Source organism: Centroberyx gerrardi, chromosome 14 (genome assembly GCF_048128805.1).
Source record: "Centroberyx gerrardi isolate f3 chromosome 14, fCenGer3.hap1.cur.20231027, whole genome shotgun sequence".
NCBI lineage: Eukaryota > Metazoa > Chordata > Actinopteri > Beryciformes > Berycidae > Centroberyx > Centroberyx gerrardi.
The window spans coordinates 22,897,166-22,908,987 of record NC_136010.1 but is presented as its reverse complement, the minus strand read 5'-3'; the positions used below and the strand labels follow the sequence as shown (position 1 = coordinate 22,908,987).

The 11,822-nt window shown below is 44.2% G+C and overlaps 1 protein-coding gene across 2 annotated transcripts; it reads left to right on the top strand.

Moving 5' to 3' along the window:
- Positions 1–1,807: 1,807 nt before the first annotated feature.
- Positions 1,808–11,578, top strand: rbbp8l (retinoblastoma binding protein 8-like). Of its 2 annotated transcripts, none has more exons than XM_071918724.1 (15): positions 1,808–1,894; positions 4,291–4,384; positions 4,509–4,551; positions 5,372–5,467; positions 6,266–6,378; positions 6,519–6,594; positions 6,870–7,048; positions 7,173–7,222; positions 7,427–7,518; positions 7,643–8,450; positions 8,577–8,667; positions 8,752–8,816; positions 9,139–9,283; positions 10,028–10,115; positions 11,359–11,578. In XM_071918724.1, exons 2-14 carry the CDS (start codon positions 4,324–4,326, stop codon positions 10,087–10,089), a joined length of 1,881 nt encoding a protein of 626 aa, XP_071774825.1. In that variant the 5' UTR covers positions 1,808–1,894; positions 4,291–4,323; the 3' UTR covers positions 10,090–10,115; positions 11,359–11,578. The 2 variants fall into 2 exon arrangements, with proteins under 2 accessions (XP_071774825.1, XP_071774826.1); XM_071918725.1 differs by having other exon boundaries at positions 4,286–4,384.
- The last annotated feature ends 244 nt before the right edge of the window (positions 11,579–11,822 follow it).

Here is an 11,822-nt window from a genome sequence, read left to right as displayed (position 1 = left end):
ACAAGGCTTGAGGTATTACAAATTGAAGAAATCAGACAACAGAACTTGGGTAATGAATGCTACAATACTCTCCTAACAAGACTGCAAGACAGGTTGTGGTTGAGTCAGGCTCGCTGCAGAATGGATGATATGCAATGTCTTATCAGATTAAATTCACCTCACTTCAAACCTCATTTCCTCTCGGAGCTAGGCTGGGACTTGACAGATCTCTCTTCGGTTTAATAGTAAGATATCCACCTCCGAGACCATGAATAGCCTTTTCGGATCCTTTCAGATCTCATTTTATTTTGGAAATAGTTGCAAGTAGAGACATTACAGGAAGAGATTGCCAGTCGGTGTATTTTCATTCTGCCAATGGCTACAAAGGGTTATACAGGGTATGCAATCTGCGTAGAATAGTGCCAGAGAGTGCGTGACCTCATGATCATTCCTCTCATACTCATGAAACATTCCTGCCACCAATAAGACAAAGAAAACTCGGGCATGCTGGCATTCCTCTGCAGTTTACAATGAGATTACAGGATCAACTTGAAAGCCATTTCAGTCTTCCATCATTAAGGCTGGCTCTGGTGGGGTCGACGTGCCGTCTGGAGCCGTTCTCTCTAAATAAGACAGTTATGTAAAGGTGGGAATGAAGCTGGGATGTGAAATGACGTGATTGGTTTGTGCTTGGCAAAGTTGGTTCGAAAGCAAGATTTCATGGTTAGGTGACGGTCGGGGATCTTTCAGACGTTGCCAGTGACATCTTGGTTGTAACGTCACAGGCTTGACCTTTGGCTCAGGCCAGATTCCTGGTTCAAGGCCCATCAATAATCACTGACAATCGACACCCAGAATAACTCGCTCATACTATTCACTCATTTGTCAGATAAATCTTCCCGTATTCAAGCATATTTATGGCATCTGCTGCAGCAGGGAGTGACTTTTGGAGGAGGAGAAGAAGCAGGAGGATGAGGATGAAGAGGCTGCCTGGGCCCGGTCAGGCCAGTCATGAGGAATCTGGTTCAAGAATCAGGAAACGGCGTTTTTCCACGTCACGTGTGCATCGTATCAGGCTTAAGTGACAACAACGTGTCATTGTCATTGTCTGTGCACCACTATATTCACATACCAGTACCTGAGCGGGTCACTGAGTATCCTACCGCACCCTACGTCTCTACACCCCGGTAGTCTCCCATAGTTACTGTATGTTGTAAAACTGCAAGTCATTCAGGAGATATAGTTCGCTAAGAGCAAGCAATGGCTCCAATATTGTAATCATCACACGCCAAATGCCTGATTTGTCACAACCACTGTGTCAACATCCATCAAATGAATGGGTTAAGGCTTGGGGTATAGTGAGATGGTGAATTAACAGCAGTTTTATTATTTATAACACCCTCATGCTGTGAAGGTAAACACCATCCATGTCCATTTCAATAATTAATCATGTCAATATTGCAAGTATATTTTATGAGTATCTATGATCTTATTTATCCAAATACATAATTCATAATCTGTTTCTCCCATTTCTGTTCTGCTGAAGCCAAATGCACCATTGCAGGATTTTGCATTGGACGTTAATGTTTCTCAATAAGTTGTGTCTCCCAGTCCCTGGAGGGCTTTATGGAGCCGGTTTAGCCGGTTATTTGGGATTTCTGCAGAACAGGAATATCAAGGGAGAACTTGCCCAGGCCTCAGTGTTTGTGTTCCTCAGGGGGAAGACCGCTCCGACCGGTTTTCTGGGGTGGAGAGATGAGAGAAGGGAGGGTGTGGGGCGTTCTCCCTCACCTCTTTCTCCTCTGCTTCTCTTCTTTCTCTCTGTATCACTCAGTCCATCTCCGCTGAGCTGTGAGTCTGAGCAAGACAACAGTGACTGGCAGAAAACGGCTAAAAGAGTCCTAGACTGGATGAGGTGAGTATCATTGATTAACTATTGACTTGTTGCCAGCTGGCAGGTGGGTAGAGGCTGTGTAGGTATGTGTGGCTGTGCTGTGAGGGCAATCACTGCATTAGCATACAGAAAACATACATGTCCTTATCAGCTCACTGCTCATTACAATGGTAGGTTGGAAGGGGGCATGCGTGTCTGGGTGTGTGTGTGTGTGTGTGTGTGTGTGTGTGTGTGTGTGTGTGTGTGTGTGTGGGTGTGGGTGTGTGTGTGTGTGTGTGCGTGTGTAATCCTCCGAAATCCAGGTTGTTACCACACATTGTTGTAAAATGTACTCTTATTAATGTTGCTCTTATTAATGTACACCATGCAGTAAGAGCTAGGCTGTTTGTCCATAATAAGCTATGTGCCATTTACAATATAACAGAGCAAACAGAATGCACAATAGGACTGGCTTGCACACTGCTTCCACATAAGCTCGGGGTTGATTTGATATTGATGACATCAGAGACAAGTGACGAGTTTGTGTGTGTGTGTGTGTGTGTAGGGAGGAGCTCATACATGTATAAAGGATGGAAGGCCTTGATATGAAAACGTGAACACATTCATTATTATTGTATCTTTATTTGCACAAAATCCATATCCATACATGTTTCCTACAGTGTTCACGATTAAAATGTCTGGTGTGAAGGTGGATACCAAGATAGTTTACTCGGTGTCACTCTCCACTGATGGCCAGAGGTCTCTGCGCCTGTGGCCTTTATGTAATTACCACAGTGGTAAACCGTTGTCTAGTTGTGTCTCTTGTCACCTGCTCACTGCACAGACAGAGACGAGACGATGACAAGTCAAGGAAGTTGTAAAAGCAGCGCGGCCCTGACAATGGCTTCCAGGGTGTTAAATGACATTTTTGGGCGCTGACCACTCCCATTTGTTCAGAAGAGCAATGGTGCAGCGGTTGTTGTTGTGTGACAGATGACAGCAACAGCAGCACTAAATCTTCCTCCCAGAAGTCAAGTATGGTTTTGATTAAACAGTAAATATCCCACTGGACTGAAGCTGTTTGAGAAAGGCTTTACAGTCGGACTGGATCAATGAGATACACACACAGTTTGTCATCTATAAGGCCTATGTATGTGGGGCATCGAGGCTACATGTTTGCACATAACGTGATAATGCTTCTGTCAATAGTGTGATACGGTAGTGTGATATATTAAGAAAAACTGCAGTAGTGATATAGTTTAAAGGTGAGAATACTGGAAGTGCGCTGTAACAATAATTACTCAGCTACAGTAACACCTTTGTATGTGTGTGTGTGTGTGTGTGTGTGTGTGTGTGTGTGTGTGTAGGTGTGTGTGTGTGTGTGCGTGTGTGTGTGTGTGTGTGTGAATAATGAACTGGAGACGCCAGAGCAAGCGAATAGAGGCAGACAGGTCTTTTCTTGCTCTGCTGCGATGATCTGAACAGCCAGTTGGCCGACATATCCTGACATGCCGAGAGAGCGTGAACTGCGCTGATCGAAATGCAAAATAGTGTTTAATGTGTGTGCCTGTGTGAGCTGGTGATCCTCTGTGTGTGTGTGTGTGTGTGTGTGTGTGTGTGTGTGTGTGTGTGTGAGTATGAGAAAGAGAAAGACTGACACACATTCTAGCACATGTGCAGCACTCAACGCACAATGATTTTTGTGCTCAGTTCAGAACCACTGGCGCATGTCATAACCCAGGATATCAGTTTGCAAAGTCACCTGTTTGCATGGAGATTTACCATCGATAAACTCTTTAGTTATTTTGTAATGATTATTACATGGACACCCTGCGATACACACATATGCACACGCGTACACATACACACATACACACATACACACATGCAAAATTATATATGCACACATAAACTGCAAACTAAAGTCTCAGGTAGTGCAGACCTAGCAGAACCAGTTGAGCTACTTTCAATCATTTCCAATATCACTACCAAATTTGCTCTCATATTTGGGTAACAGGGACAGCCTATCAAACTACAGTGCCAACAAAGCTCTCACCACCCTGGATTCACAGCACTATCTTCAGACTATGTGTACACTCAGACCAGTTTTCTATGTGTCAGTTCTGCTGGTGTAGTCCCCTTAAAGTTGAAATGGTTTTATGATTCATCCCAAAAAGAAAAAAAACAAGAATCCAACTGTTTGCCTTGGATTTAGGGTGTGAGGCAACCGCCTTTCTTCCTGCTTTCATGTCAAGTCAAGTCAGATTGATCTAAGAGGAAAATTCTCTTGACCAGCATCCATCCATATCATGTCATTCATGTCCTGTCATATCATCTCTCTCTCTCTCTCTCTCTCTCTCTCTCTCTCTCTCTCTCTCTCTCTCTCTCTCTTTCTCTCTCTTCCTCTGGGGGGATTGTCCCGCTCACTGTAAGATCAGGAGCCGTCCGGTCATCCGGTGATCTCCGTAGCAATGGAGGGTTTCAATGAGCTGCTCCATAAACTGGAGGAGGCCCATGAGCGGGAGGTGGAGGGTAAGTGGAAACAATGAACAATGAACTGACACTGACTGCACCACAAAACCACTCGATGACTACAACCGCTTCTCGTAAAGTCTGTGAAATAACCAAATGTGTGGTGTGTTTTTGACTTGTCCAGGCTGGCAGGTGAAGGTCCAAGAGCTGTCCAACAAGAAGGGCTGGTGAGTGGATTCTTCTGCCACACAGGGTCTCCACAGTGGCACGTTTAGACACTTAAGATAATCAAGTTTACCTGACAGCAGTAATGAAGTTCAGCCACTGAGAGAGCAGCTTTGGGGCCTGAAGTCTGTATGGACCAGGCGGGCATGCTAGTCCTGTAGGTGGTCCATGTCAGTGTTGTTTAGTTCACTTAAACAACTGACAGCGTCTTGAAATAAGGCAGAACACTCTTGTTTCAAAATGGCACTCAATTGAAGGAAATTATTGAGTTTATTTGTACTGGAAGCAAGTGCAATTGTCTCATCCCCACTGAAAGATTATTTCACTTGTTTTCAGGGAAATAAGATTTTAAGACTACTAGATTGAATTTGTTGCAATATACTTGCACAAACTGGCAATCAACCTTGCGATCTATAGACCTTGTGTCTAGTCTGTCAATCAACTTCCACTTCTGCCTCAGCATCTTGTCATCCCAGTCCACATTAAGGCAGCTGTCCAGCTACGCCTCTGTCTAGCATGGGCATGACCTTTCTCATCAAATGTCAAATAAAAGAGGAAAGTGAAAGGTGAAAGGTGAAGTGAAAGTGTAGTAAAAGTAAAAATAAATAAATAAAGTAAAACCACTAACCCCCACACTGCTTATCCTTCAGAAATGATTCATGTTCCAGTGAACAAGTATAATCCTCTTATCGGCATTATCATGTTATGTTTGGCATGTTATCTGATAAAGCAAGATGGTAATGACAGGTTGTAACAATAGAGTTCTCCCCCTGTGTGTGTGTGTGTGTGTGTGTGTGTGTGTGTGTGTGTGTGTGTGAGCAGTGATACAAAGCGAATGGAGGAACTGTTCAGTAGAAACCAGCAGATGAGGGAACAGCAGAGGTTGCTCACCGAAAACATCAAGACACTGGAAAACAGGTACTGGTGTTAGATACCTGAGTTTATTACTGTATTGTTACTGTAGTATTATGTGGATCAACTTAATGTCAACACCACTGTTTATCGGTGTAACCTGTTTGATTGGTTGGAGTGGTGTGTGCTTATTTGTGTGCGTGTGTGTATGTGTGTGTGTGTGTGTGTGTGTGTGTGTGTGTGCCAGTGCAAGGAAAGGTAACACTTTACCTGAAGTGCATTCTGATGCATTGCAAGCAGATTAAAAGCCCATTAGCGGGATAGATACACTTTTCTTACAATATAATCATCAGAAATACATCAGAAGATTATACTAAATTTAATATCATGTCACTAACCACACATGTGCCCCATAAAGTCTTCAACCCCAGAAATCCTTTTATCATGCTCTGATTATAATATTTATGTGGGCACAATAATTGCTTATAATGCCTTATGAGCACCATTCAAGCAAAGTTTTGCCCAAGGAAATATGTAGCTCAGATCTGAGTCACATAGCCTTTGCAAAGTATGTTTTAACCTGCATGGAGCACCAAGTGGGTGTGGTTTGCCACGTACGATGATGCAATGACTACCTGAATGTTTAGATCATCACAGAAAATCAATTTAGTGTACTTTTATGTGATTGACAACTTAACTAACTTCCTGAATTGACCTGATGCAGTAACCTCCGCCCATCCAGTACCCCAAGCAGGATAAAACAAAGGCTGCGTTATATGCGAGCACTACTCGACTCAGGTGTGATGGGGATGTGTGTGTGCGCTGTGTGTGCCGCTCTGTGACGTCTCTCTGCTGACCGTGCAGGCTGAGGGCGGGGCTGTGTGACAGGTGCACAGTCACTCAGGAGGTGGCCAAGAGGAGACAGCAGGAGTACGAAGCCTCTCAGATACAGAGCCTCCAGCACATCTCCATCCTGGGTACTCAAACATTTCCATTCCCATCTCACCTTTGCTTCTCTTACCCTTCTTTCAACCTCTTATGCCTCTTTTTATGATCCTTTTAAAAATAAATAACACAGTTAACGGGCTCTGACCGTGACTTCTGGTGTGTGTTGTAGCGGGAGAGATGAACAACCTGAAAAAGGAGAACAAGAGACTGAGAGATGAGATCAGGAGTCTGAGAGGAGCGCTGGAGTGAGTATATGGTGTTTGATTACAAACTGTCTCTCATCAGTGTTGGGCTCATTAGTCAAAAAAATTAATATACTCAATTCAAATGTAATGTCATTACTTTAGTCATTACTCCCTGGGAGCAGTAATTCATAACTATAGATCACACAGTCAACACCCAATGCTTATTTTCATTGTGGTCCACCTGAAAGCCATTTCTTACTCAACAACTGTCAACTGTTGTTCTTGATCTAAATGTGTGCGTATGTGTGTGTGTGTGCATGTGTGTGCCATGGCAGAGGTCAGAGTGAACACTCCTCCAACAGCACCACCCCAGAGGTCAAGCCAACCAGATCCCCTGACCTTTCACCCTCTGTTGGACCCGTGGCCCTCATCACCGCGGCAACCAGCAGAACCTCCAACCAGCCAGCAGATGGCGATGTTGCAGTGAAAACTGACCCAGACCAAAGAACTGAAGGTGATGAGGAAGAAGAGCTGGGAGGAAACTCTTTCTCTGAAACAGTCTTTGCTTGTTTGTTCATTGCTCATTTTCATGCCTGTTCTCATTGCTCTTATTCACGTTGTTTGTTCTGTTTGAACAGAAACCCTGTCTGAACACAGACAGATTAGGGGATGGAACAGAAGCCTCTTTGTAAGTTTCTAAATCAACTACCAAATGATTTAAAAACAGCCTTATTATATAGTCTAATATGCATAAATCTTGGAGTGGCATTTTCTAACTTTTCCAGTAGTGCATATGCATGGTGATTAATCTGATAATAGGTAATCATAAGCATGGCGATTGTGTGATTGAAGTGTTTCCTCTGTGTTGCTGTCCCTCTCCTTTCTCACACAGGAGTCCTACAAGCCTCTTTCTATGTCGACTCCCACTGCAGCGTCCTGGAAGACAGAACACAGTGTAGGTCGGGGGAGTGCTGGAGAGAGGAGGTGAGACAGAGGGCATGGGAGATAGCAAAAAAGAGCAATAGAGTGCAATCACACCACAGTGGTATGTATGTCCATTTTAACATTTCTCCTTCTCTCTCTCTGGCCTTTGTCTCTCATATCTTAGAACTCAAAGTATTGAAGGATTGGACCAGCGATCGGCCATCCCTCCCCATCTTCTCCTCCTAAAGAACGTTCCCCACTCCTCTTCCTCATCCTCCTCCTCTTCCCTGTCCAGCGGAGAAGTGAACCCTAGCAGACATGTGCTCCACACCCCCGTCCCATTCCGTCCTCGCCCTGTCAAGAGCAGCCCTCTCTCCCTCCCCTGGCCCTTGTCCGAATCCTCTGACTGGGTCACCTTGGCTGCTTCCCCGGGCAACTGCCTGGTGGTGCAGCCCAATCCCAAACCCAACCCGCAGCGTTTTCCCAACCTGATCCCGACAGGCCAGCAGGCCAACCACTGCAGCCCCGGTGTCCAGGGGAGGAGGCAAGTTCTTGGGCATCCCTGGCCCAGGCGCAGCCCCCCTCAACCGCTTTCTAAAGAGCAGACTCTGGTGCTCAGGGTGAGGAGTCTGTCAGAGCAGGGGGAGAGTCAAGCTAAGGCCAAGGAGAAAAGGGAAATGCCACCGTCCAAGCCTGAGAGGGTCTTCGGAGAGGGGCTCAGAGAGGTATATGAGGGGCCTCTGGACCTATCGGATCGAGGGAGGTCCAAATCCAGCCAACCGCCGAGGGGTGATAAGCCGTTAACCATGCAGGGTGGGGAGAGAGAAGAGGAGAGCTCTGACAGGGACATGAAGACAAATCCTTACACACACATACCAGTTTGTCCCTCTTTATCATCGCCGTCGTCCTCCCCTCTTGTCCCTCCCTCATCCTCCGCTACACCTCCACCCAGCCAACAACAGGAACAGGCTTCGGGTGATCATAACCACAAGGTAATGTTACGTCTCGTTTGACAATGAAGTGCATGGATGAACACATAAGGGTGATGGGAAAGAGGGGACGAGCAGGATTTACTTGAGTGAATCAATGGTCATGGTGTGATGGTCTTGTCACTCCAGGAGGAGCAGGAGCAGAAGGAGGAGGCAAACGGGAAAGCAGACCAAACCAACGGGAAGAAGGTGCCTGTCCTCACCATATCGTTACGGCCAGGTAAGGACTTTGACTGTATGTGTGTGTATGCATCCATACATTTGTGCATGTTTAAACTTACTCATTTATTTATTTCTATAACAGTAGTACTGCTGGAGACTCTGAACTGTGCACTGCAAAAGCAAGAATCCTTATCATCAAATGGCAAGGTAACTTCCTGTGTTCAGTCATGAAATCATGTTGTTTCCCCAGGTCATGTTGAGTCTTGCATTGCTGAGGAAAAAGCAGAGAGACAAGTGACATGGTGTTAGCTTATTTTTACTCAATCTATATCACCATTGTCATGCGAAAACATCATAACTGTAATTCTGCTGTTTTTTTATTTTTTTACTTGAAGTGAAATTTCACATGGCCCACTATCTGTTATCCCTGGTTTTCATCTGACCGCTGTAATATGTTAACTGATTAATGATATCTCGTGAGTCATAGCTCAGTCACAAAGAGTGTCCTCGCTCTGCCTCCCGTTGACAGTCATCGTCACCGACGGCTGAACCGGGAAGCAGCTCGGAGGAGCAGGACGGGGAGGAGAGTGTGTCTGGACAGGAGAGCAGCCAGGGCTCCAAGAGGAAGAGGGCATCCCTGGACACAGACACCGACAGAGACTCTGACATAGACGGTAGGGCGTCAGAGTCCGTGTCTCCAGTCCTTTCTTTCTTGTCTTGTCTTGCCTTGGTCTTGTGCCTATTTTGACTGAAACTTGTCTTGGTTTCAGCCACTATTGGATGTTGACTGTTTCCTACCTATCTAAAAAGCTCCACCTTTGTTTATTTTCTCCCCATCTGTACAGACAATTTAAGGGACTACACCTGTGTAAAGTATGCAATGGTTCTCAAACTTGTGTATTGATTAGTCAAAATCTTGTGCATAAATTAGTTGAATGTTGAAGGGTATAGTACAGAGCTCCTGCAGATAGATCTGATTGATCAGATTGATCCACAAAAGACTCCTTAGTTAGTACTCCTTTATTTTTATATTTGGAAAGAAATGTACACTGTTTGTTGCCTATTTTGGTCTTGTTGTTGAATAGGATGTGCTCTGGTCTCGGTATTGACTTGATCTCGACCCCCTTGGACCTGGTCTTGACTCAAACTCAACTGGACTTGGTCTTGGAAATGACTTGGACTCGACTGAGGCGGTCTTGACCACAGCCCTGCTTCCTACCTTGTTTTGTTCAGTCTTGATTCATACAGTACACCCACATGTACTAATGTAACCATCATAGAGGTTCCACTTGTTCTGTGAACTGTTGCACCATCCCCCGCAGGAATTGTTTAGAACATCATGCCCCTCTGAACTCACACAGTATATTTATGTTTGGCGGTAATGAATACATTCACTTCTTCCTTCTTTCTCGTCTCAGATGCCCAGCAGCTGAGGAAGATCAAGATCACAGTGGGATCTGAGGAGACGAGCTCCAGCTAAAGAGGACAAAGATGACACCACATAAGGTGGGTGATGTAATATAGGCGCAAATTACCCTCACTTTAGATGTTAGGAAACTATATGGGAAGTCAGCATTCAACCTGTTCACCATGCCCCTCAATAAATTTGACAAAACTGTCCACATTATGTAACATAATGAAGCAAATTAATTATGATAGCTTTGGATAATTACTGAAAACAAATGCTCGAGACGATTGGAAGTCTCTATCTCATGCCAGTGGTATTGTTAGTGCTAATGTTTGTCCAAATTAAGACCACATCTCCCATAAACCCCGTTGCCCTGTCATAAGATGGAAGTTGCTTCTTTGGTCAAAGTGGTTTTTCCATCGGCCTTTCACTCATTCCACCATCTGCCATTGCCAGAAACTCTGAAAGCTTTAGTTTCATGCAGAAAACAGCTTCCTCTTCCTCTTTTTGCACCATAAAGCAATCTCTCTTTGTGCCATAAAACAATCCAGCAGATTTATGACTAAATCTGACCTAATGGTGCACAATGTAATAACAAATGCAGTATAGAGGGCAGTAGAGGCTGCCAATCTCAATGATGGTCTTGTTTGTTTTGGGTAATTAGTTCTTAAACTAGGGATCAAAATTTGAATGTGTTGAGAGCCTCTACTACTGCTCTATTCATTGAGTCCATGTACATGCGCATTAATATTCCCTTTATATTCAGGATATTCAAATATTCTGTTTATGAGTTGATGCATGTAAACGGCATATACCATTTACAATAACCAAGATAAGCCCATATCCTGAATAAAAAAAAATAAATATGGAAGCTGGGAAATGCCGATATTAACTGGTATATTCTGGCATGTAAACACCATATCCTGTTTATTGTTGGGTTTGGTGAACAGCACAAACACTGTTTCCATGGAGTCACAAGCATCAAAATAAGAATGTTAGATTGTCTTCATGTATGCAGGTATATGAAAAAGTGGTTGCTGGTCACAAAGATCATGTGCATGTCAACGCACACGGAAAAGGGAGATATATTTAGAAGCTCTCAGTTGTTCGGTGGAGAAGGAAGAGAAAGTCACACTTGGAGGATCACACATTCTGTAACACATACCAGCCCATTTTTGCAAAACTGACAAAAGTGATGTCCTAATTAAGATCCACTGCAGATGAGTACAATGAGTGAATGAATGAATGTCCTTGTCCTTGACACAGTTTTTCCTGTAAAAACCTCAGGTACATAGGCTGATTTTAATCAAAGTGTGGCCTCTGTTGTGTGTCTCCCCTCAGCTATCATTGTCGAATGGTCAAAATCGATAATACCACCACAACTATCACCAGCACCGTCACCACCAGCACCACCTCTCTTCAGTAAATGATCACTACCATCATCATTCCTCCATTCTGAAGTGGAAGAGCCAGTCCAAGTGTCAAGAATGAATACGATGACCCCTCTAATTTCGTTTTATATTTTGAGACCTGTGACTTCTGTTAATAAATGTATGATAAATATCTAATGTATCTGCAAAAATACCCGTTCCATTACTAAACTAATTTTACAATATTCTCATGTTTTCCCCTCTCAAGGCCGAACAATGCCAACTAAAGGAAGTGTGGGCGTCACTTACGAACTCTTAATGCCTCAAGCGTCCTTTTGAAATACTCCCCATACACACTGTACTTACCTCTCATGTAACATATTTCTATATTTTTTTCTCTTTCCTGGCAATGCTGTCACCTCTGCCTGGCTATTT

Bases quoted from the DNA above. Each gene is read 5' to 3' on its own strand.
- rbbp8l (XM_071918724.1), top strand. From the start codon at position 4,324: ATGGAGGGTTTCAATGAGCTGCTCCATAAACTGGAGGAGGCCCATGAG. The intron at 4,385-4,508 runs GTAAGTGGAAAC...TGACTTGTCCAG, and splicing joins CCATGAGCGGGAGGTGGAGG to GCTGGCAGGTGAAGGTCCAA. The intron at 9,284-10,027 runs GTAGGGCGTCAG...TTCTCGTCTCAG, and splicing joins CAGAGACTCTGACATAGACG to ATGCCCAGCAGCTGAGGAAG.